At 31.1% G+C, this 27,270-nt stretch overlaps 2 protein-coding genes across 9 annotated transcripts in view; one reads left to right on the top strand and one right to left on the bottom strand.

Moving 5' to 3' along the window:
- Positions 1-4,830: 4,830 nt before the first annotated feature.
- On the bottom strand, positions 4,831-7,857 carry LOC103577310 (ER degradation-enhancing alpha-mannosidase-like protein 2). 4 transcript variants are annotated; one of them, XM_053741919.1, is made up of 3 exons: positions 7,408-7,857; positions 6,879-6,948; positions 4,831-6,811 (listed from the first exon to the last, which is right to left on the bottom strand). In XM_053741919.1, the coding sequence occupies exon 3, from the start codon at positions 6,806-6,808 to the stop codon at positions 4,871-4,873; it is 1,938 nt and encodes a 645-aa protein (XP_053597894.1). In that variant the 5' UTR covers positions 6,809-6,811; positions 6,879-6,948; positions 7,408-7,857; the 3' UTR covers positions 4,831-4,870. The 4 variants fall into 4 exon arrangements, with proteins under 4 accessions (XP_053597894.1, XP_053597893.1, XP_053597895.1 ...); XM_053741918.1 differs by lacking the exon at positions 6,879-6,948 and having other exon boundaries at positions 7,408-7,458; positions 7,755-7,857; XM_053741920.1 differs by having other exon boundaries at positions 7,755-7,857.
- A 1,919-nt stretch (positions 7,858-9,776) lies between these two features.
- The window catches only part of LOC103577309 (two pore calcium channel protein 1), a 119,197-nt gene continuing 101,703 nt past the window's right edge, over positions 9,777-27,270 (top strand). For 3 of the 5 annotated variants that reach the window (XR_008404241.1, XM_053741896.1, XM_053741895.1), the window contains exons 1-2: positions 9,780-10,476; positions 10,822-11,030. Coding sequence is in view for 4 of the 5 variants with exons in the window: in XM_053741896.1 (XP_053597871.1) it covers positions 10,377-10,476; positions 10,822-11,030 (309 nt within the window). In the remaining variant the exon portion in view is untranslated. Of the gene's footprint in view, positions 10,477-10,821; positions 11,031-27,270 lie in introns of all 5 variants that reach the window. The other 2 variants (XM_053741894.1, XM_053741893.1) reach the window with 2 other exon arrangements.

Raw genomic sequence — 27,270 nt, 5'->3', positions numbered from 1 at the left:
GAGATGTGTTGATCCTCATTGAGCTCTAATGTGCTGTATTGGTAGATCAAGATATTCTTATTAGATTCTATATAACCCAATACTCTTAATTAGTTCCAGAGGCGTTGATGTCAGAATCGGAAAATTTAACTAATTTGTTTGAATTTTCATTTAAGTAACCTCTATAATTTTCTATTCAGATATTGAATAAAAAAGTACAACGCAGAGAGAAATTACTAGTTTAAATTTACTCTTCAAAAATCTAAAATTGGGTTCACCAACACATTGAGTCAAATTCAAACTCTTCATTTTGCACATATAATTTTTAACGAAGATTGTAGCGATTGACTTCTTAAACGGTGAGCAGTATTCTTAATATTTAAAAATTCCAAAATAATGGAACAATGAAAAAATCACATGAGAGATAGTTTTGTTGAAACGTTTTATCGGAACTTGTTGAATTCTATTGTTAAAATGAGAGATCCTGATAAAAGTTTTCAACCTGATGCTCTCTAATTGTTTTAATGCGGTTATTATTAGAAGTAGAACACATTCTCAAAGATGTTTTTTACAACGACAATTTAAGTAAACATCATAACTTCAAATTCATTGAGAGGAAAGAAATAAAAAAAAAAATTTTTTTTAATTTTAAGTCAGAATGTATTTAATTGTTTTTTGGTAGGTGTACGACGTTAACTGAATTTGCGTCCTTCTTAAAATTATTAATGAGTGAAATTAACAAAACCCAAAAATTGATTTACAGGCCTTTGATTAAAGTTTATCGGATCTTTATGGTAAAATAGGATATTCGCATAAGATCTTTGTCATTGCAACCATTGATTCAGAGTTTCATCTAAAACTTATTTTTGGTTATCTGCTTAAAATATATAATTTCTCATATATATGATGTCAGTAAAATCCCATTGATATGCAACCAAGCCATTTCAAATTCAAACCTAAATTTTCTTATGAATATCATAATGAACTTTGTAATTGGATTTGCTGATTGATCCTCGTAGACACCACGAATGCTATGAAATCTTAAAAGATTGTAGTGTGTTTTTGACGCAGGAATTCCAAACTGTTTTCCTTAGAATACAAACTATGTACTAATTGGTGATCCTTCCATAATCTTATAAATAAACTTATCCGCTATTGGTGATTCCTAGTACCTTACCGACTGAATACTTATCAGTAATTACTCATGAACCCCTACATTTTATTTCGTGGTCATTACCGATAAGTATCGATAGCTTCATTGATTTGAAAAATCCAAATAAAAACCAATCAGTTGTTCTAATAGGAATGACGTATAAATTCTCGAAGCTTATGTAACTCCTTATAAGAAACATTAGAATCATACAAGTTACTTCCATATTAAATCCACACATTTACCGAAGCTATTCAATTCTTGTTCATTCCAATCAGAAAAAAAGTTGTTACTGGATTTGCTTATAGATTCTGATTAATCTCAACTTCACCTCTATCGGGAAATTTTTCGTTCCAGATAGACCATATAAAAACCAATACAATCCTTATCGTTTTGTATGAATTTCTATTGGACATTTTCAACAGGATTTATTTCAACCACCAACTGGTGGCTGTTCAACTCATACTTCATTATTATTTATAATTATATGTAAGTTTTCATTACGTCCAATTTAAATCGACCACTCAACTACGTCAGCGCCAAAACATCAACCAGGACGTAACATCTCCATCACAGACAACGACACTAGTGAAATGTTCAATATACCAAATAAAGATATAGTCAAATATCTGGGAATCAATTTTGACTATCTGATACGCATGAACAAGTATCATGCTATTCAACTTCAAAAAGCCAAAAATGCGTTCAGAGCAAATTCCCGGATATTCTATAATAGAAATATACAAACCAAAGCCAAGTTGATATGTTATCAACTTCCAATCAGGCCTATTATCAGTTACGCTGCCCCAATTTGGTGGAATGTTGGCCCGTCGGTCATGGAGAAGTATCGTAAAATCGAGAGATCTTGCTTAAGAACCTGCTTAGGTAGATACAGATCAGCTGAGTCCAATTACGCCAAGCTACTCAGCAACAAAGAAATATACGACCAAGCAGACATTCCCAGGTTTGATCATTTCTGCCTTACTCTTACAAGGAATTACTTTAGTACCATGCACAAAATTGGTAACGACACCACTTAAAACTTGAAGGTGAAGAACAACGAGATGGTGAGAAGGATGGCCAGAAGTAATTACAGTCCTCCAGAGCTATTTACCAACCTGGACCGTATGGGCTGCATTCAAAATGAATATAATGTGCCTATTATATATCATATAAGAAGGCACTGAGCAAGAAAAGCAATATTTACTAATATAGACCATCTTCCACCAGAGTATATAGTCTATTCAACCGCACTTCCGACCAGAGACCACGATAGCTTTGACAGGCTAAATGAAAAATACTGGTGGCTTCAGGGTGAAGCTAAACACCTAGATGAATTGCGAAGGAGAGCCAGATTCAGGTAGCAGCAAATCCAACATCGAAAAAGAGCACGAACACTCTTAAATAGCCGGAGATTACATAGGCAGTAAAATATTCTGCAACCGCAGAATTTTGTGAATAATGTATATATTATTTGTACATAGTGTAAATATTCATATCCCTACACCTTCCTAACACCTCCTCCTGATCCCCCCCCCTCCACCTCTTCACATAGTCTCAAGAAGGCAAATTAAAGTTGCAATGGTTTTTTACATTTTTAAATTTTTCCACAGCACGAAACAATTATCTTGCATTTTTTAAAACTATTATTTAATTAGGTTAAAAGAAAATTAATAATTTATAGAAAATTTTATATGTTTTCAGTTAAGGTTTTTTGATAAGAACACCATTGGTGTCAAATCAAAATAAAAATGTTAATTAGCGTATAAGTTTTATAAGGATATTATTACTTATTTATGTATGAAAGAAAATATTGAAAAATAAAATCCTTTTTTAAACCAACCAACCAAACCGGTTTCGGTAAAAGTTGCTTTGACCATACAAGAGGCACCATCTATGAGTCGCTTAATGTACTCGTTATGCATGTTTAAAGTCTCCTGTTTCTGGTGGACTCACTCTGTGGGATAATGATAGCTCAGCGGAGGACACACGTACCTTTGTACTATATTGTGCAGAATAAAAGAGTTTTATATTGAAATACAGAAATCGAGAATTTTATAATAGTTCAGCCATCCTTCCTACAATTCCACAAATAATAATAATTGTCCTTCAATAAGTTAAAAAAATTAGTTCTTTAATGCTAATAAATGATTTATTGTGCCCCAACAAATCATTTCTTAAATACTACTAAATATTTATTTGGTGGAAATAAATGAGCTTTACTAAATGATTTGGTATCTGTAACCAACTATTTAGTATAGCAAGGTTCGTTACTAAATCATTTAGTAAATATCACCAAATCTTATTAAATACGACTAAATCCTTCTATCAGTGTAGGAAGCTATCCTGACTATTTTGTGTGTGTGACCGTTCTATAACTTTTTAACTAATGAACCGATTTGAACGGTTCTTGCGACAATCGAGAGAGCTTATTAGCTATCAACTTTCCTGGAAATTTTAGATCATTTGATCAGCCATGCAAAGTTTGGAAATCGGTCCTATATCGGGCCATTACTGGGCTAAAAATGTTGATTAATGGCTCAGCAATGGCAATTTTTATTGGCCGATAAACGGCTTATAGCCGGAATGATAACCTCGGCCCATTAATGGCGCTCGACTATCGGCCAATTAATGGTAGCCAGCAATCAGCCAAGCAAGCAAATAAATTAAATTAGAAAAAAATTTCATTTTCATTGTCCTAATAGAATTCATGATCATTAACGTTTAAACTATTTAAGTGGGGTAAATGATGTGAAGAAAAACTCGGTGAAAATTTTGCAGGGCACTAGGCACGAACTACCATCCTTCTGATTACTGAGTCTGAACGCTGGCTACTGGACGAACCTACTAATGTTGAGCTAATACCTTTGAATGATCTACTTATTCATTTTACTACAACCACTCGGTTTCATGAAATGTAAAGAGCAATTTAATTAATATTTTCTATTATTTAGACAAAAACAAAAAAATAATAATTTCATATTATTTTTATTATACGCTGAGAAAAGAATTTATCAAATATTAATAAAATTTATCAATATTTGATAAACGAGTTACTTCGATTGTTCCCAAGTTGGTCATTATCAAATGTTAATACACAGTTTATTAAATATTAATGAACGGCTTATTAAATATTAGTAAACGTGTTTATTAAATATTAATAAGCAGTTTATCAATTATTGATCGGCAGTTCATCAAATATTGATAAATACGAACTGATCTATAGTTTACGATTCTACATACATTATCTATCTTATTCTATATATATACCATCGTGATATGTAAGCAGTTTGTTTGGTTAATATAGGTTAGGTGAAATTTAGCAAGTCTCATTTTTTAAATAATTTTTCCGTAACACTTTTCTTCTTTTTTTTTTTTTTTTTAATTATTTTAACAAGCATAAAAACAATTTGTTAGTTGTAACGCGTATATGAGGCAATATGTTAGGTTAGAGGGTACAACGTCACCACACTCATGAATACTGTATACAATTTTCACATATCAATAGTTGATTAAAATTTATTAAATATTAATAAACTTCTACCAAATATTGATCAGCGACTTATTAAATGTTAATATCAATTTATTAATATTTAGTCGATGGAAAGATCAATATTTAATATGTGTAGGATAATATTTAATAAATACAGTTGAATATTTGATATATGTAATTTCTCAAATAGTCAATTTTTCTCTCAGTATAAAGTTTTTTGGAGTTTATTAAAAAAAAAGTACTTTGGTTTAAAAAAATTCTCCAATAATAGAAATACGTTGTAAAAATGGTTGAGATTGGCATGATAAAAATTGATAATTTTCATTAATTGTTGAATTAATAGTATACATATTCGTACTTCGAATTCTTTCAAGTAGTGACTGAGCAATGAATTCATTTTCTTTTAAATCTTCATCAATGGTTGCCTTGGAATTTACTCCTTGAGTAATGTGCATGCCAGTTTTTGTATTTTCTACATTCTCATTTAAATTAAAAGTTTTATCGACATTAGTAACGATAGGTTTTGTGAGAACAGAAAAACTTTTATTTTCTATTTTTTCGATCTTATTTTTAAATGGATCTTTTTGTATGACAATATTACTTTCCTTTTGAGTATGTTCAAAGTTCAATTCTGTAGCTGGCAAAATATTTTTTTTTTTGTATTCTTTAATTTTTGCACGATGATCACTTAATTTTTCAAAACTTGATTGTTTTGAAAAAAAACTTTGAACTGGTCTGCAACATGCAAGAGCGCCAGGGTCAATGGGATGAGCTTCAGTATTAAAGATATAACCTCCACCACCAACTACACATTCAGTCCATTGTGTTTTAATGATTTCTCCACTATTTCCGTTACTATGAATAAAGTTATCCGGATCAAATAGAAGATATAAATACTTAGTAGTTTCAGCAAGAAAAAAAGATTCCATTCTATCCGATTTCCTATGATCCCGTACATCATTAATAGTTGCATATCCACAATTAGTTTTAGCACTGTGTTGTAAGCTTTTTAATATATCCGCGCCGACTTGAATGAGGTATGGATCTTTAGTAGCTCTGTATAGATACATGACAGATTCAATGAGTTCAGGTCGTAAAGGATAGCTTTCTCTGTTAGTTCCAGCTTCAGCTTGAGCAATATTATAAAATTCTGGTGTAAAACCAAACTGCTTCCATACTTGATGGTAGTTATGTAATGATTTCATGGCATCATTTGTCTCTCCAAAAAGACTCAACACTCCAGGCCAATAAGCATCTAGTGACTGAAAAACAGGAAGAGTGACATGACCTTCAGTCATGGATACCCATAAATGCCAATCTTCTCGACGGATGTATTTCTCAATCGCTGCTTTATAATCATGAAATATTTCAGATAAAAAAGGGTTTTGGAGCAAAAGCGTTCCTTTTGCTAAATATTCAAAATAAGAATCAACTCCTGCACCTATTCCGGAATCTCGAGCTGTCCATTGGCCAGTTAAAATATCTATGTGATTACCTACGAGTCCTATCTTTGACCTGTAATAATGTAATGCTTTAACAGCATTCATAGCTACTTCTTCATATAACGGATCACCGGTCAATCTTGATAACGTAGTGAATTCAAGTAAAAACGTTCCAATGCCAGCAGTACATGTTATAGTAGTTTCTCCACTTGGGACACCATATTTCAAATTAACTGTACCATAAGGCATTCCTGTAGGTGTGTCGAATGCTACAATAAGTCTTTTAGCCATGTCTTCAGCAAGTCGTAATAATGGTCCGTTACACGGCCACCCTGGTGGTAAAGTCATTCCGGCTTTTTTTATTAATAAATGGGCACTTAGAAGCCCACCTACTACTCTAATATTTGTTTCAAACACAGAAACATTTATATTCGCTTCAAAATCGTTTCTTGTGCTTATTATCTCAGTAATACGGCGGAACTCACTAAAGTTTCCAATAACAGCCAAAGTGTCCAGTGCATCGATTAAAGTGAGCGAAAAACTTCCCCATGTGTCAAAACCATCACAGCTGAGAGATCTTAGCTCATCATAAGGATACGCATAGTTCAAATAACTTGAATAAGCATAATCAAACATAGAACGAACCTCTTCTTTCAATGTTACTAAATCCTTTTTGTCATATTTTTTTTTGCCTTCTATCATTGATAGAAATATTAATAATAAAATAACTCGATGAAAAAACATTTCCTAAATAATAAACAAAAATTAATTTATGTAATTAATATGAAATATATCGTTATTATGGACTACTTACTATTATTTAGTTTAATAAATATATTATGCCATGAATTTACGTTGTATGTAATAATATAATTATTTACAGACTAGAATATATGTATTTGAAAATTATTAAATTAACCATACATATTTATTATTGAAAGGTTATGATTAATTGAAAATTCTCTCGACGTTAGCATTGTTAAAAAATCAAACGAATCATACAATAAAAGTATGAATATGAAAAATTATAAACTCTTGAAATTATTGGTATTTTCATAATATTTATGTGTGTTTTTCGTTAAATGTTAAGTACGAAAATATAAGTTTTAAGTTAAACGCAGTCATTTACAAAAAGTATAAGCATCAATTATTCAAAAACTAGCACGGAAACAAATTTTTTTTTCTTGATTGACTAACGGTCCTTAAAGTGTCATATGTCTCAGAACCAAAATTTTAATCAACTTTGATAATTGAAAAAAGTAATTATTTAAACTTTGATGATTCAAGAAAGTTTTTCGTTTTTTCAATTTTTTTTAATTTTGCTACCCAGAAAGCCAACTTACGTGCAAGTTAAAGGAAACCATAGTCCTAATTAGGACTTGATGTCAAGTTAACTGCAAAAAGTTTGGTAAATCCAAAAGTGCACGACTTAATGCTCATTTGATCGTGGAAAAAATGAAAAAAAAAACTTTTTTTTAAAAAGAGTCGTGCAAAAAAAAAAGAAAAATGTACGATAAAAGTTTCGAAGACAATTTTTTTTTTCCTTTCTATCACACCAGAAATTTAAATTTCGCTCCGAAAAATAGTAAGGTGTGACGAAAGTACCCTGATAGCCACACTTTAAATATACCCTTATATATTTAGAGTGTGGCTATCAGGGCACTCATGACGAAACCCTTTCGGAACTCACAGCATTCGGATAGTTGGCGTAGGTGATGTTTAGCCTAATAAGTTTTGAATGCACAATTCAGTCTATGTTCCGATATACACTGTGACCACTGTAAGGTGTGACCTCCGACATGCATTAAGAGCACTGAACAGTGCTCGCAGTGCAATATCGGAACATGGCTTCAGAAACATTATTGAAAATTTAGGCGGAAAAGGATCTGAATAGCCCCTGTTAGCCAAGTTGGCAGCAATTATTACAAAAGTCGATAAGTTGTCGTCAAGTTGTAGTCAACAGTTACAAAAGCTGAATGTACACCAATTCTGGCTATCAGGAGCTGATTGCTATTACTTTTAGTCAGCCGGGGTAGCTCAGCAAAGTATGCCAGATAAATGTCACTTTAAATTGACGGTAAAGATATGCCAACTTCTGATGTTTAGTTTTCTGACCATAATATGAGTGCCGGAGAAGTGCAGTGTAGATAGGCAGATATTTTACCGCAAGATTTGCTCTTTAACTGTTGCATTCAATTTGCCGTTCAATTCCGACCGCAAATTTCTGTGAAGTTGACAACAATTTGCAACTAAAGTTGCTATCAGGGTCGCAACTCCATTTGACTGCAAATTATTATCAACTTAATAATTTAACTAGACCGAAATTCATAGCAAGAATTGTTAATCAAATTGCCAGCGAAACTTGCAGAGCAAGTTTCACAGCTAACTTATTATCAATTAATCCACCCTAATAACACACTTTGCTTATCAAAAGTTTACTTTACAAAAGTTTCCTTGAATTCTTCATCAAATGTCCGTCAACTCCGGGTTTTCCGTTTTTGACGTCAATTTGTACACAACTTGCTATACAATTTAACGTAAATTTTCTACCCGAATCAGAATGCTAATTTACTTCAAAAGTTCAGAAAAAAAAAGTTGTCAATTTTCAGGAAAATTTTTATATTAATTTGTTATTAATTTGCCCTGGAAAATTGTGAAATATTTTTTTTATCATAAAATTGAAGACAAAAAGTTACTTCTAGATTGAAGCAAAATTAACTGCAAAACTTTCTTTCAGTTTTTTGTTGTGAAATTGTCGGCAAATTCGGGTACCAAATTTTAGGTCATTTTAACCTCAAATTACCGTCAATTTCAAGCTACAGTGGCTATTAGGGTTACAGATGTGTTATGTCCTCAACAGCCTCAGGTGCCTCCACCTGTTAATTAATTAGTAAACTTGAGATATATAAGAAGCGCGCATTTAAATTCCATTTGAAATTATATATTAATTTCTTACAACACTTATTGCGTCTTAACAATATGAAGTAAATAAATTAAATCACAAATCGTCGTGGCACATACTCATTAAATTATATATTTTTATTATAAGAAAGTTAAATAAATAGATGGATAAACTTTATTTTATATTTAGAGAAACATAAATACAGTTTGAGTGGTCTTGGAACGTTTTCTGTCACCTGATACTTAAAACCTAAACAAAACACACGCATAAAAATCATGAATAGGCCCTTGTTCTAAAGTTAACAGTAAGTATGGTTATAAACAAATACATACTCTATAAGCAAACAAGAAAAGGAAATATATAATAAATAAATCTTATTTATAAATGAAAACCATATCACAGGAACTTAACTATTATTGTTAATATATATATTTTTATATTAAATAAAGAGTGATTCATATAATAAATGAATTAATAGAAATATTGAAATATAGCATTAGAATAATTATAATGATGTTTCACGATAAATGATAATGTCAATTGTAACGAATAACTAAATATAGAATAATTATAGAACACACCTCTGATAGTCTAGAGTATTTAACCGAATGATTGTATCCAAGTATGGGAAAATAGAATATAAATAATATAAGTAATAAGAAGATATAGAATGGATAAAGTAAAGAACGTAAATGTATAAGCTTATATCTCAAATTCGTATTAGTAGAAAGTATAAATGTATAAGTATTATATTTAGTAAAGAACATAGATATATAAGTATTTATACATAAAAGCATGAGTGTGAACATGAGAGTAGTGGGGAGAAGTTGGAGAGTGAAGGTCCGAGATCTCTCTGCCGTCTGATGTAACTTGACTTCTCTCTGAGAACTCTTTACGAATACAACTGTTATTACTGATCAAGTTTTATCCATACTTTATAATAAAATTCAGTCTTCAGATAAAAGTTATTTTATCAATTACATCTATCCTTAATCATAGTTTAATTATTTCATTAAATAACAATCATAATCATCATCATCTTAGTAAACAATAAATTTATCCACTGTTTTCAAATTCAAAATTTGGTCCCGCGTGACAACGAACTGCCCACTGTCCAGGAGGTGGCGTTAGCTCCGATCCTAGTAACCTCCCAGGACATAACAGATGCTTGGGAAGGGGAACTTTTCGTCCCCATTCTGGCAGCAGTGGGACAGATACTTATGGGACTTGGACTTTACATTTAGTTATTCCCTAATTTACATCAGTTATTTTCGATACACCCGGTATATATCAATCATGTGAATGAAATTGTGACAATAAATGATAATACTCTCAACAATGCATGTCTGATAAACTCAATGCGTTAAATTGTGTGACATTAGAATAATATTTGCGAAAGGATTTAGTCAAATGAATCCATCAGTGGAATGTACTTTTAGTAGTCATTATCAACAATTTGATGATGAAATATCATCAAATCTGAGTCAAGAAAATTACAGGACCAGTCCTAGTAAGTATATTATTTAACATCAGTAGCTTATTTCATCAATATTCTACTTCTTATTTAATGATAAGTTTAAAACTGTTATTAATTTGTATCTGAATATTCTATTTATCGGAGATTTTAAGTACCGTTATATTAAATTTGCTATTTAGTTATTTGTTTTGATCATTTTCTATTCATTTTATTGGCAAACAATCCTTATTTATAATCATAAATATTTACTTTAATATTTTTTTTATCTCGGATAAAGAGTTAAACTAACATTCCAAGAATATGCATAATGTCATTAAAAGAATTATTTCTTCCACATTTTATTTCAAAAACCTTCCGGACCCTCTTTAATTTTTTTAGAATATGGATCTATACTGTCTTGCACTTCTTCAGACTATCAAGCAAAAACATCTAATGAAAATGCTATTATACCGGATTCACATCAATTAACACCAAGAGATGTTGAAATTGATGACCTCACCGAAAGTGCAGCTTTTGCAAAACAAACAATCAATGATGCTGATACACACTGGGAAATGAATTATCATGAAGCTGCAATATTTTTAGAGGTATTAGAAATTTTTTATTTTTAAATTTAAATTTATTTAACGCTAATCAGCATTGCACTAACGATTACACAAAGTAATATAGCAATAAAAAGATATGTAAGCAGATGGAAAAATCATTGTGACGTTCTGAATTATTTTAATTAATTGAATTAATTATTAAATAACAATTTCCGATCTATAAAAATTGGATTAATTTTAAAGTATTATAAATAAGACTATGATCATTCAGTTGGATAAAAATTTTTCAACAGAGCAACTAAAGCAGAAAAGCAATATCCGTGAACGCAGTCGAGGTCCGTACTCTCTAAACTCATGACGAGACACGAGGTCCGGGCCTCGTTAATGTTCACTAGGGTGACCTGAGATGCGACGTCGAATCACTCACGATTTTATAATTTTTTTCGTCTGGACTGCGGATGTAAAACAGGCAATCAGCCGACGAAAGTCGAAGACTCCGGATCTCTGTCCAATGAGACATTGACTTAAATTTTAATGTTTCATTAAAAGAACAAACTTCAATTTATTTTAATTTTGTATTATTTCAATTTAAGGACCTTTCAAATAAAATTGAAAAATTAGCAAACATCACAGGACGTCTATCGTCTTTCCAACGATTTTCACCTGAGCGATAATTAATTAACAAATTGAATAAATTAACAATCGTCAGAATGTTACATACATTGAGAGAAAAGTGCACGGTCGTAGTAACTAGAAAGGGATGAGTATGAAAGAATCGTAACTTTAACTAATATTTATAGTTTTTTGTACTATATTACAGTGCTCGAACCTATTTGAAAGTAGTATTATCAACTAAGCATTCCCTCACGGACTTGGAATCACAGTGAATTCACTTTCACCGTAATTTGACGGTGTATTTACGGTGATTTCATAGTGAATTCACAGTGATTTTGTGCCATTTTGTCATTGTGATTTAGCAGTGATATCACTGTGATTTTACTGCGAGTTTACAGTAAATTTATGGTGATTTCATCATGATTTCACAGTAAATTAATGCTGATTTCACAATGATTTTACAGTAAAGTAATGGTGATTTCACAGTAAATCAATAGTGTTTTCACCATGATTTCGCAGTGAATTAATGACGATTTCACCATGATTTCGCAGTAAATTAATGGTGATTTCCCCATGATTCTACAGTAAATTAATGGTGATTTCACCATGATTCCACAGAAAATTTATGATGATTTGCCTATAGTTTTATGGTGATTTTAGAATAACAAAAAAAAAGTTGTTCAAACATTCTTCTACTTTTTTATGTACTTTTTTTAAATAAACTGAATATTTTTGTCATGATGGCCATTTTCAATTTTTATTTGTATTCTTTTTTTTTTATTTCAAAGTTCTCTGAACACTTAAAAATTTTCAAGATGTATTTTGAGAAATAAGTTTAATGGAAAAAATTGCAAAAAGCTTCAAAGTTTGATATTATAGAATGACAAAAAAAAATAAAAGATGGTAGTCATTGAAAAGTTTTGTTTTTTTTTTTATTTGAAAAAAAAATAACAGTAGGTTTTAATAATTTTTTTGTATTTTTTTTCCACATTAAATTTCCAGTAAACTTACAGTAAATTTACTGTAAGTTCATAGGAAATTCACTGTGAATTCACTATATATTCACTGTAAATTTACTGTATATTCACTATGAATTTACTGTAAGTTTACTGGAAATTCATTGTGGATTCACTGTGAATTGGCTGTGGTACCACACTAAAATCACTGCAATACCACTGTGAGGTAACTATGAATCGACTGTGATAACATAATAAGATCACTGTGAAACCACTATCGAATCACTGAGATAACCATAAAACTACAGTGACCGAATGGCACAAAATCACGGTGATTTCACTGCGATTTCATCATGGCCTCACAATGTTTTTACTATAATCTCACTGTGATTTTACAGTGATTCCAGGTCCGCGAGGGTTACTAGCATTTTCTGTTTTATTATGGTAACTATTTAATAGTATTTCTCAGAACTTATACTTCAGCAATAATAATAACAATACTTTTTTAAGGTAGTTCACTCGCAAAACGACTTTTCTTAGGAATGCGACGAAATTAAAACATGAGATTAACAAAAATGTCTGATATTTAATGAAAAAAAAAAAAAAAAAAAAAAAACGAAATTTTTTCACCGATTGTAAGACGAGATATTAACAATCAAAAAGAACATAATTAACATGCTGGAGATGTACCAACTATAAAAAAAAAACATGCAGTCTCCTGAATATCTTGAAAACAGTTCTTACCATCTTTTTTAAAAACTTATCCACTGTTAAATGAAAAAAATAGAAATTTTTTGAAGAAAAACTGAATTTCTTGACCGATTTGTTTAAAAAATATTATTCTTTAAAATATAAATAATTTAAAAATACTTGAAGTGTGGTGGGGTACAGTAATCACAACTCGGCAACGTTGCAGTCGTCATACTCAACCCGCAGAAATTCAAATGTCACTTAGTTAGGTTAATTTTTGAACATGAAAGTATTGGAGGTTAAAAAATTTTTGGAAAATTTTTCGGAATAATTTTTATGAATGGTTAACATTTATTCAATGATATTAAACAAACAATAAGAATATTTTTTTATATTAACTTATATTAATGATAGCGTTTCTTACAGCTTTAGAATTTTTTTAAATTATTATATTGAAAGTAGCACACACCGGACAATTTTATTCTTTTTATATGGGATTTTCTTGTAAGTTTAAAAAAAAATTATGAAAATATGTACAAAAATTCATTCTATCCAAAATTTGTGATTGTCAACAATAACAAATTACATGTATATTAAACTCACACTATATCAAGATTGCTACCTATACGTTTAATCTATAGACTATTCAATATTAATGTTTGCAGCGTTGCTATATTTATTATACTCATCAGGGTGATTGTATTAGTGTGTATCTGTATATTTAAAACTAAAATTTATTGGATACAGTCTCACAAAAATAAAATATTCTGGCATTGAGTATTTCTAACTTTTTGTATTTACGATTACGCCATACTTTTGGCTACGAATATCGCGATTGAACTACCTTAATTCAAAGAAAGAATGTACCAGTGACTATTTTAGTTTGTTTATCATTTAATAGTTCCTGCAACTGCTTTTAATAGTCAACGCAACTACTCTGATAATGTAGTCACCGTTTTTCACTACGCATAAATAGTTTCTCCAACTACAAATAGTTAGATTGATTGAACTGTGATACGTTATAACGTATGAAAGTATACTTTAATTAACATTAAAATGATGATTAATAAAACCATTATTAAATAATTCGCCAACTGTGTTAACGATTGTCAAAAGTTCGAAGACGAACGTTTAATTAAAAACATTAAGATAAAATTATTGTATTGCAATATACAGGATTAAACGATCATAATTTTTACTTATTTAAGGAAATTTCTTTGTTTTTTGACCGTTTCGAGTTTCCCTCGATGAGATAGTAATTAAATTTGAAAAACAACAAATATTATTTTATTTATTTTATTCTCCGTGTTGCATATTTCGTATCAAAATTAATTATTTATATTAGACTATTGTCACTTGTAAATGTTATTAAAAAAAAATTATCGTGTACCAAATAATTTAGATACTTTATCCACATCAAACTATTTTAAGAATGTTTCTAGGATATATTGTCAGTATTTTTTACATAATTTTATAATATGCCAATGCCAAAAAGGTGGCAAAAAGAATTGACAAATATTTTCCTCGAAAGTATTGCTAGAAAAAAAAATTTTAAATAATTAAAAAAAAAATATGTTACAAACATTCTGTACATTTTTTTTTAAATTATTTTAAGCGTAGCGTAGCGGTATTATCGTTGGTCTCTCGCGCGCCTAGTTCGTTGGGTGTTAGGTTCGAATCCTCCGTAGGGTAGTGGCAAAAATCCAATTCTCAGAAAAAAAAACGAGAATTTGGGTATGATATTGATATGTTAATGCAGACTAAATGTAATTACCCTTGTATTTCACTTAAATTGAGAATAAAAAAAAAAAAAAAAAAAAAAAATTAATTTTTTGACTTTATCATTTATGAACTACTTGAAGGCGCTAAACTAATATAGTAGTTATAACTATAAATTCTTAATAGTGGTTACGATATTTGGGAAATTTTACACCAAATCACCGAGTTTTTAACCCGACCCTCTTCGATTTCCCTCATTTTTTGATGTTTTAGTACGTATTGAAGCACCTTCCACACCAATTTTTAGCCCTTTGTCTCAAACCGTTATTGAGTTGTCGATTTTTTAAAATTTTCGACAAAAATTTTAATAGCCGATATAATTGTGATAAACATTGATAATCTCAAGTAGTTGGGCATCATTTTTTTCGTCTTTAAATATAGTTTCAGGAAAATAATTAAGGAAGTTCCCACCAAAATCACTTTTCTTACAATCTTCCTGAAATTTTGAATACACATACTTTCAAGTATCCTTTATGCGTAGAAATTAAGTGTTCGCGGCATTAAATTTGTAATTATTGACTATTTAAATTTACATATTTAACATGTGAAATCTACCCCGATCAGTGTTGTAGCACATGTTTTCATGAATAAAAATAAAAATTTTCTTACGATTGTTTTAAAAAAATGAAAATTATTAATTGAAGATATAACGAATATGTTTCTATAAAAATAAGAAAAACAAGCGGTTTTTATTTTCTTGTAAAAAATGCTAAAAGTTAACTACTCTTAACAGTTTTCGAATTTTCTTTCGTTGCTTGAATCGCGATAGATAGCGGTTTGGCAACATTACCCTGGGCGAAAAGTTGGAATTTTGGAATTTCACGTTGAGCTGTTTCATGAATTTCTTCTTGATTTTTTTGCTTTTGGCCTCAGACCTACTTGTGAAGGCTTTAGTTATTTTAGCACCAATCTTTTTTTTAATAAATATTTATTTACAATCATCAATATAAAAGTAACCTCTAAAAATTTTTCAAAACATTTAAATTCTACGACACGCGTTTTCACATAAGAATAAACAGAGAAAAGAAAACCACGTTGCCAGATCGGAGAATTATCGCAATATGAATATTTTTGAACTTCTGCGCATGTGGGAGCAAGCGAAAAAGTGCACTGTACCTCAACTAGTTTTCATTATATTAATATAACTTAACATAGGAAGAATCGTCTTTAAAATTGAGCCCGACTGCTCGATGGGAGCGTTCTTAAGATTTCAATCGACTTTTTTGAAAAATTTTACAAAATTTCTACTTTGTATTACAAAATTTTTAAGCCACAATTTGAGTTGTGCCCATTGGTTTTTCTTATTTTTATGATCAATTTATGATTATACTGCTTAGATTTTTTGACTGTGCTATGATGAATGAACTCATCTGAAGAAGAAAAAGACTTTACTTGTACCATACAGCTCAATAATGGTATAATTTAATGGATTTTTTTGAGTCACTGGTATCGGTTTCGCATTCCTGAATCGTTCTTCAAATTTTTCTTTCATTGAAGTATACCCCTCAATTCCGTCAACCAAATTTTTATATTAGATAAGTTTTCCGACGATCACTCAAATAAATGTATCGGTGTTAATATTTGTCAATGAGATGGTAACTGCAAGCTAGCCCGTGTGGCCATTCTTCGTAATGTACCACCTATTCCATCGCAAGGTTCTTTGCCGTGTTAAAAAAATTTCACTCAACATTTACTCGGTAGTCTTCTTTATATTAAAATAAGTTGACAAAATGTTTATAATTTTAATATTGTTGAGGCGCATCACCCGAGAAGAAGATCTTATGAATTTCAGACGACAGTGATTTAATAAAATCAATGATAACCTTGGCGTAAAGATGAACAGCAATCGCATCATGATTTAAATAATCAGAAAAGATAGACAATCTGATGAGTAAGTTCATTGTCTTTCTTGTACTAAATAATATCAGTGTAAACCGTTGCTCGGTCGTTATTGCAGTGAAATCGTGCTCTTTCAAAGATCTTTTAAGCTGTCTTAAGTATGCTGCTTGTTCTTTTACAACGAAATTATGTGGTAATAAAACCTTCAATTTTTCATCGAAGTCTTCAATGAAATCAGTTGTGCCCTTGAATGTCGTTTCAAGATTTACTCGTGGAGTAGATACCTATTGTTTATAATTAATAATTTCGTCAATTTCATTATTTTCCATCTCCGTTAACAAATGTCTTTTTATTTTTTCGACGCCTGAACAATGTGTGCAGTTGTTAAAACAACACTTAGCCGAAGGTTGTTGACATACGACAGCACTCAAACAATCATTGTAGGTTTATAACGGTAAATCTGATCCATCAGTTAATCGCGATAAATTGCTACCTGTCAAAGATATAAATAAAAATATATATCGTCAAAATGAACCAATCATAAATGTTCTAAATGGATGTTATTGGTAATTTAATAATTCAAATCAGTGTCGCAAATTTATTTCTCCGTGTTTTAACTTACCTAAGATCATAAGTTTAATACAATGCTTCGGCCGTAGAGATGCGAAAGACGAAAATTCAATTTTTATTTCCGGAAATCTTGAATCGAAAATTTTATGCAACTCTTTCAAATTACAGAGCACATTATAATTATTGTCAAACAAAAAGTTGAATCAAAATAACCGTTATTTATCGAAAAAATTGCCTATTATGCTTGATAAATTTGAAATTAGTAAGATTAGCAACAAGACGCAATTTAAAGCACTTTTGACATTAGTCAGAAAACATAACCTCTATTTAATTCAGAAAATATAAGAATTCGCCTTCATTATCGACGGTCGGCTTCTATTATTGACCAATAATTTCAGCAGTTCATAAGAAATATGTTAATGAGCGAGCTTGCTCATTAACAGCTAGCTGTTACGTCAACAAAACTACCGTTGAATGAAAGAAGGCAATACTAATAAGATAGTGAGAAATTTTAAACAATATGATTAAATAAACTATGTAAAATAGAATAAAATAGTTGATCCTTGGAATCATTTCTTTAAACAATTTTTTCGATGATATTCGGACAAAAAAATAAAATTAAAGAAAAATTGATCACAACAATGAGAAAAAAATTTTTTTTAAAATCGAAAAAAAATAGTACAAGCTACATTCAAAGACAAAAAAAATGATGCCCAACTATTAAGGATTATCAATATGTATCACAAATATATCTGCTATGAAAATTTTTTATCGAAAATTTTAAAAAATCGATAACTCAACAACGGTTTGAGACAAAAGGTTAAAAATTAGTCTGGAAGGTGCTTTCAATACGTACTAAAACATCAAAAAATGAGGGAAATCGAAGAGGGTTGGGTCAAAAACACGGTGATTTGGTGTGGAATACTCCATTTATATTGGGATGATCATTATATCAAATTAGGCTTGCTAACTATAGAAGTATGATTGTCATAACAATTTTCTTCTGGACATGCTGAACAAGAAACTGTTAAATTTACTACTAAATAGTCACCTTAACTACACTTTTCTGTTACTGTTAACTAATATCATATCAGTTAACGAAACTGCAGTTAATAGTGAAGGTCTCATTCAACTATGTTTTTATAATTCAGAAAACCATTTTTTTCTCTCAGTGTAATGTAAAACGAATTTAATTAATAATAAGTAATCTATAAAAAAATATTTCATAGCTGATGTCGCAGTAGTAGTCCCTTGATATTAGCTGAGAATGAAGCAATGCTATAGCCAAAAAAGTTCATGTCAGCAGTAGTGATTGACTATTGGCTTGCCACTAGATTAAATGAACCAAAAGCTACGTAATTTTTGGTTGAGTTGAAGGTGTGGAATAGTCGACCAATTCTAAGACCAAGTTTATTTTTATTAATTACACATAATTACTGTTTTCAAGTATACCTAGTAAATATCTAACTATTGTGACTATTCTCATAAAATCGTATTAGAAAATTTTTGTTACGGTATGTCTGAATTTGACGAAAGGATTCTAACAATACTTCAGTTAGGAAATGATTAACAAAAATTTTCTGGCCAAAAATGAAAGTGTGTGTGTGTGTATGCAAACGTTCTAATAATTTGTGAAAACTATAAATTGATATTATTATTATTATAAAATTAATATTATTAATATAAAATATGAATAACTAATTAAATATGTGTTTCAACTTTTTTAACTTCCCGCTAAGAAAATTTGAAATTTTCAAAAATTCGGGAAGTTATTGTTTTCGGTCCTGACGATTTTCACGATGATTTCCGAGTGTATGTATGTGTGTACGTGCGTACGTAAGTACGTATGTATGTACATGTCTTTAGTTCTTGAACGGATGAACTGATTTTGATCGTTAAGGTATCATTCGACGCGGTTTGTTAATATCTAAAAGCCGTAAAAAATTGAGTTTGATCGGTCAAGTGCGTTCGAAAATATTCCCAATTTAAAATTTTTTCAAAAATGTGTTTTTTAGATAACTTTCAATGAACTCGATGGATCGATTCCAAAATCTAATCAGCTCTAATACTTTATAAGCCACGTCGAATGCCACCTAACCATCAAAATCGGTTGATTCGTTCAAAAGAAACCGTTGACGAAAGAATTCAGAAAATTTTTTTTTTGTTTTTTTTGAAATTTTTCAAAAACGACATGATAAATCAATTCCAAAATCTGATAAGCTTTAGAACTCATTAAAATGCGTCGATTGCCATCTTAACTGTCTCAATCGGTCAATTCGTTCGAGAGATATCGTTGGAGAAAAAATGGTAAAAAACGTTTTTTTTCGAAAACAAAGACATACAAAAGTATTTTCGAGCTCAAAAAGCTCAAAAATATATTCACAACAATATTTTTGAGCTCAAGGAGCTCGAAAATAGCGGGAAGTTTTAGGGATGGCCCGCAGGGTTAATCGATAGACCGATTTTTTTTTTAACCGCGTTTTCATCAAATGTCGAAGTTTTGAGGTCTTAGGAAGCTATTCTGACTATTCCCGGATGGACGTCCGTGTATATGTATGCACGCACGTGTGTGTGTGTGCGTGGGCGCGTGTGTGTGTGTAAACTTTTTTTGTCCGACGATATTGTTGGAACGAATCAACCGCTTTGAACGTACTTTGTGGCAATCAAAAAGGCTCACCAAAACCTAAAATTGATTAGATTTTGGGGTAGATTGGTCATGTAGTTTATGAGTTATACGAAGAATAAAAATTAAAAATTTTTTACGTTTTTGGTTTTTTGCGCATAACTTATAAACCATTTGCCTGATTCACCTCAAAATGTAATCAATCTTAAGTCTTGTTGGGCCCTTTCGATTGCTACCAAGAACATTGAAATCGGTTCATTCTTTCCAAAGACATCGTCGGACAAAAATTATAATTTTTCAGTGTTGTCTTACTGGCCTAACACTCTTAGAGCTCAATAATTTACAAGTAATAATGTTTCCGAGCTCCCAGAGCTCGAAAACAGCGGGAAATTTTGGGGCTGGCCTGCAGGATCAACCGATGGACAGATTTCTTTCGATAGGGGAAGGGGGAAAAAATGGGTCCCCTAAAATTTTGGTTGCCTCGAAATAAATGGGGGAAAAATGGGCCCCCTAAAATTTCTAACATGAAAAGTGTTTAGGGTGGAGGGGCGGGGATGGGACATTGAGACAAATTGATCCCCCCAAAATTTTTAACATGAAAAGTTTGCGGGGGTGGGGGGCTGCCTAGACTTAGAAAACCTACGAACATTTTTTAGCCAAACCGGTTCCTAAAATTTTTTGAATTAATCGAATAGTAATTCAACAGAAAACTTCGAATTAAGGTATTTTAAAGTCCAAACCTTCGTTATCAACTCTTTTTTTATACTAAATACAATGCAAAAAGTTTTATAACTAAACAAGCAAAAAACATGCATTGAGTTTTGTTGGGGGTCCGTTTTACCTAACTTTTCGGGATTTTTTAATGTTGATAGACACAGCAAATTAACACCAAAAACTCAGCAGAATGAAAAAAAGTGAAGCAAGCTTAAAAACTCACATTATAAAAATTTCTTGAGGTGGGCCCATTTTGCCCCACATTTTTTAATTTTTATTTTTAATGGATAACAAATTAAGGTCAAATACTTGGCAAGGGAGTAAATAAAAAAAACTTTACTTTCCAAAACGAGACCCTCTATGTTAACTTGTAACTTTCACACAATTTTTGTTTTTGTGTGTAAAAACGTTACCCGAGCGAATTTGTTGGCGATGGAGCCGAATAAGCCACCATTTTGATAATTACACCCCACACACACACACACACACACACAATCTTTAACGAATAAATTTTTTAGACTCCGGCCCGGTCAATGTTAGATTTCATCCCGCATGTAATGGTGGAATAGTCAGTGAGGCACCTCCATCACATCCTGCCTCATGTCTAACACTAAAGTAACCATCAAAATTATAAATGGATTGACTCTACAGGGGGGTCACAAACCGGGAATATCGGAAATTATCAGGGAATTTAATTTAACCGGGATATATTATGGAAATGTCAGGGAATTTCGAAAAGTATCCGGAAATAAAATTGTGACAGTTCAAAATTTAAAAAATTTTCAATATTACGCCACACGGAGAGAAAAAAATGGGAATTTTTCCAATTTTACTTGGGGGGAATTCTTTTGTTGGCATTGTTAATTCTACTATGTCAACATGTGGATTGTAACTATGTCACATGGTAAATTTTGCTTTGTTACATAAGAATTGTTCCTATATTGATAATGTAAATTTTCCCACATCAACATTGGAAAAATAACTATGTATTATAGGAACAAATCCAATGTTAACATGGGAATTTTTCACATGTAAACATGGGAGAAATTCCCATGTCGACATTGGAAAAATTCCTATATTAACATTGTTGGAATTCTTTTAATGCCATGGAAAATTCTCTAATGTCAACATGGGAAAAATTTTCTTGTTAACAAAGTAGAAATTTCCATGTATATAGAAGTAAAATATTTGTAAACTGATATTTTTTTTACGTAATTTATTAAGTAAATCAAAATTAATTAATTGAAATGATGATGAGGGGAAGGGAGGGGGGCAAAATGGGCCCCCTCAAACAATTTTTAAAATGTGAGTTTTTCAGCTTGTATCACTTTTTTTTCCTTCTGCTGAGTTTCTGGTGTTAATATGATGTGTCTATCAAAATTTAAAAAATCCTGAAAAGTTGGGTAAAACGGGCCCTCAAAAAAACTCATAGATGTTTCTTCGTTGATTCATGTTTTGAAACTTTTTGCTATGTATTTAGTATAAAAAAGAGTTAATAGTGAAGATTTGGACCTTAAAATAACTTAATTTAAAGTTTTCAGTCGAATTACTACTCGATCATTTCTGTTACAAAAATTTTAGGAACACGTTAGGCTAAACAATATTTTCCGTTTTTCAAAGTCTAGGCAGCCCATTTTAATCCCCTTCCCCACCCAAATACTTTTCATGTTAAAAATTTCGGGGGGCCTATTTTCCCCGAAAATATTTTGAGGCATCCAAAATTTTAGGGGGCTTATGTTGCCTCCTCTTTCCCTACTCGTTTATATTAATCAAATTTATAAAAACATTTGTTCATTGGTAGGTGCTACAAAAAAATTTTAATTAAATTACACAAAATTTTTTCGGAGACTTTGAAATTCTACTTTCGTATGTGTTAAAATCTTCACACATCCCTATTTTATCGCTTTAAAGCCTAAATGATAAAAATGACCAAAATATTTGGTATTTCAGTGATTTTAGCTTTTTGTGGACTTCTCCCATGCAACATAACAATGTTTCCTATGTTGACATGGGAATTTTTCTCATGTCAACATGGATATTTTTACTATGTAATTATAAGAATATTTACTATGTTAACAATGAAATTTTTCAACACGGGAAAAATTTCCATGTCAACATAGAAGAAATTACTCCAGTAACATGGGAAAAATTCCTATACTGACATGATAAAAATACCCATGTCAATAAAGAAATTTCAGCAATGTTAACAGAGCAATTTTTCCATTTCTACGTAGAAATTTTTCCAATGGCAACATGGAAGATATTCCTATAATATATGGGTAAAATTTCTATAATATGGTTACATTCCTACTTTTCCATGGTAAAATTTCCCATGTTAATAAAGCAAAATTTGCCATGTCAACAAGAGAATTTCTTCAAAGTAAAATTGGAAAAATTCTCATGTTTTTTTCTCCATGTGGTTAAAAAAATTGAGGGATAATGAAAGAAATTCAAATTTTCAAGTGATTTTTAACAGGTTGTAACTCGAAGAAAAATGGTCGTACGACAAAAACAAAAAAGGCAAATTGTAGCTTCAAGTATCTTGTTTTCTGATCAGGTCTTAAAATTTTTTTATTATCTGCGGTTCCGGAATAATCCTAAGAAAATTCTCAAAAAAGAAATTTACCAAATTTTTGCTTGTCTTAAAAACGGTCTGCAAGCTTCAATAAATTTTTTGCGATAATTATGATTGATTTATGATTGCTCCGGAACCGTGCATAATCAAAAAATTTCAAGACTAGATCAGAAAACTAGACCCTTGAAGCTACAGTTTGACTTTTTGTTTTTGTTGTACGACCATTTTCTTTCCAGTCAACAAGCTATTGAAAATTACTAAAAAATTTGAAATTTTTTAAGTATCCCTTAATTTTTGTAACCAGTGTATTCTGAATTTATTTGAATCATAAAATTTCTTATTAAATATTTTAACTTACACATTTTCAACATGGAATAATCCAAAGTAGGCAATATTAATTTATTTTAGTGCCTTTTTTATGGTTTCTCGCATAATTTAATTATCAAATTTAATTATTTAAAATGAAAATATAATAAAAACTTTGAATATCTAAATGATAAGAGTGAAATTTCAAAATCCGGGAAAAATTTGAAAAACTTTACTGAAGAACCGGAAAATATCAGAGAATATTGAAATCATTTGTTTGTGGCCACCCTGCTCTAACTCCACTGTCTATCTTACGGTATTAAACAAAATTAATTGTTGGTTATTTAAATTTGATTTAATTATTGATAATCGATAAATTAACACGCCATCTGTGTTTACGTATTCAAACTTAATCATATCTATTTGCCCTATCAGCAACTTAGATGTTCTGCGCCGGTTTTTATTTGTTATAGGCGAACTTTTTCCGTATTTTTTGGAATAAACGGTGAGGTGTCGTATTCGAAAGTATATCCAAAAAAAGTAAAACAAGTAAAAAAAACTGAGGATTTGAAAATTTTTTTCTGAAGGAACCCATTTTGGAGATTATGGGCCCCATAAGTCGGCTCAAATAATCCCTTTCTTCCGTAGCTTTGTTCCCGCTGGTGCGTATGCGTCTCTGCCGCTGGCCTTGAAGTAGGCGTCTAAATAGTACCCGTAACGAGAGTCGTGGAATGGAATACTTTCTCTAGGCGGGTGGACGGATGGAACCTCCACCGGAACAAACTGCCAATCCTTGCTGACTCCGGTGCAGAAGACCGGATTTTCCTTTGGTGCCTCATCTGAGTTTCAACAGGCCGAGCTCTGGAGATTCGACTCCTCCGTAAGGACAAGTGATTGTAACTGGTCGATCAAACCGCCAGAACCTGATGGCTCAACAACACATGAGCCTGACGGCTCAGCAATACACGAGCTCGGAGGCTCAACACCACACGATTTTGATATATTGATCGAATTGTTGACGACCACTCGCGGTATTACTAGCGTTATTGGCTCGATAAGAACTTCCTCGGATTTAATTCTCGGACGACCTTGGGTAAGGTCTGCAATAACGCCTTGAATTACGCGACCGAGCTGTGCAGGACGTCCTGATCTCCTACTCTGTAGGCCTCGAGGCATAAAGGTTGTTATGATAGGTGGTGAAGGAGTCCGAACTGCTGTTTAGCGCTCTAAGCAAAGGAAGGGTGGAATAGCTAGTAAGTGTTCGCCCCTTTAAGGTTCTTAGACAAAAGATTTATATCAAGGTTAAATTTTAGGTTTTGTTCCTTTAAACCGATGGAGACAGGCGAATCAGTCAGTTAATTGTACAGAGTTTCGTGCTCTTTGAGATCTCGCGATCCATTGACTGATTCTGTTACTCTTCGACTTAGTACATTCATCAAAGTGTTAACGTTATATCTCAGGTTTCCTATGAGAGAATCGTCGTGTCCCGAGTCTCATGCATCGTTATCTGTTTATACTGTCTGTGAGCCACAGCGATTCTCTTATTGCAAGAGATTTCCGTTATATTGTTGGCGGTGAATAGAAATAATATCGCTAACAAAGTAACGACTTATTAATTTATTTATGATTCTAAAGTGTTAAACCGTTTATTCGCCCATCGTGACAAATAAATAATTCGAGACTTAAAAGAAAAAAATTTCTAAAATTTTTATTTAAATGTAATTAAAGCCAAAGCGTAACAATACAAATTACATTTCACATCATTGGTGGATACGGAGGCAAAAATAGTATCGGCTTCGCCTCGGCCAACAATTACATATGATCTGAGACATTTCTTACTTTACTTCCCTAGATGTGTAATATACTATTTTTTTCGTGGGACAGAGAGGTACTCCTCCAAAAATTGATAATTTTTTTTTTTTAATTGTTTTCATTATTGAGGACGTTCCCACCGAGCAGTCATGCTCAATTTTGAAGACGATTCTCCCTATGTTAAGTTCTATTAATATAATGAAAACTAGTTGAGGTACAGTGCACTTTTTCACTTGCTCTCTTATGCGCAGAAGTCCAAAAGTATTCTCATTGCGTCGATTCTCTGATCTGGCAACGTGGTTTTCTTTTCTCTGTTTATTCTTATGTGGAAACGCGTGTCGTAGAATTTAAATGTTTTGAAAAATTTTATGAAGTTACTTTTATATTTGTGATACTAAATAAATATTTATTGAAAAAAAAGATTGGTGATAAAAAACTAAAGCCTTAGCAAGTATGTCTGAGGCCAAAAGCAAAAAAGTCAAGAAGAAATTCATAAAACAGCTTAATGTGAAATTCCAGAATTCAAAAAATCTACTCATCAATTATTAATTATTCAAATAACTTATCATTACAGCATTTCTTAATTAATCATCAGTTATTTTTGAATTGAATTAAGTCTTAATTAATAAATATTTTAATTTTCCGATTAAAATTATTTACAACTAATAATTAAAATACTTTTTAGTTCGTTATTATTTTCAATCAACAATTATAATTTTATCACTTATAAAAGTTAATTTAATTGAAAAATAAGACATATATTTTAAAAATAAATGTCATTTTTAATAATGGTGGTAGAGCAAGATAATTCAACTGGGTTCTTAATAAATAATCAATTAAATTTAATAAGTTTTATTTTAAAAAAATTATGTCATGATAATAAAAATAGTAAAAAATTATTTTTTTTTTAAATAATCGATAATATTAATTAAATTGCTCTTTACATTTCATTAAACCGAGTGGTTGTAGTAAAATGAATAAGTAGATCATTCAAAGGTAGCAGCAGCTCAACATTAGTTGGTTCGTCCAGTAGCCAGTGTTCAGACCCAGCAATCAGAAGGATGGTAGTTCGTGCCTAGTGCCCTGCAAAATTTTCACCGATTTTTTTTCATATCACTTACCCCACTTAAATAGTTAATCCATTAAATAGTTAATACATTAATGATCATGAATTCTATTAGGACAATGAAAATGAAATTTTTTTTTAATTTAATTTATTTGCTTGTTTCGCTGATTGCTGGCTACCATCAATTGGCCGATAGTCAAGCGCAGTTAATGGGCCGAGGTTATCATCCCGGCTATAAGCCGTTTATCGACCAATAAAAATTGCCAGTGCTGAGCCATTAATCGACATTCTTGGCCCAGGAATAGGGCTTATTTCCAAACTTTGTATGGGATACATCGAATATAGATTGCATATTTATTGGTGAGTATAAGCAAAAGTGAAAAAACGAAAATTGCACATTTTATTGGCAAGAACGGAAAAAAAAAAAATATCTAAAAAAAAAAAAAGCTTGTGTAATTTTTTAGCCGACGTTTTTTCGACGCTTACAATAAAACGACGTTTTCTTTCTCGCTCTGAATACAATTTGATTTTTAAATTTTCGTAAGTTAATAACGTCCATAGTGCCAAAAATTTCGGGTATTTCAAAACTAGATTTCATATTTATTGGCGAGGATAAAAAAAAGTAATCAAACAAAAATTTAATAGAAAAATAATTCGTATAATTTTTATCTGTCGTTTTCTTACTCTACTAGAGATAGACGAGGTGTTTTTATCTTGCTGTTGATAATTTGATGTTT

This window comes from Microplitis demolitor, chromosome 9 (assembly GCF_026212275.2).
Source record: "Microplitis demolitor isolate Queensland-Clemson2020A chromosome 9, iyMicDemo2.1a, whole genome shotgun sequence".
Lineage (NCBI taxonomy): Eukaryota > Metazoa > Arthropoda > Insecta > Hymenoptera > Braconidae > Microplitis > Microplitis demolitor.
The sequence above is the reverse complement of the archived record's forward strand: the minus strand, read 5'-3'. Positions and strand labels throughout refer to the sequence as shown.

Bases quoted from the DNA above. Each gene is read 5' to 3' on its own strand.
- LOC103577310 (XM_008557894.1), bottom strand. From the start codon at position 7,428: ATGGTTTCCTTTAACTTGCAC. The intron at 6,812-7,407 runs GTAAGTTGGCTT...TTTATTATTTAG, and splicing joins TGGTTTCCTTTAACTTGCAC to GAAATGTTTTTTCATCGAGT.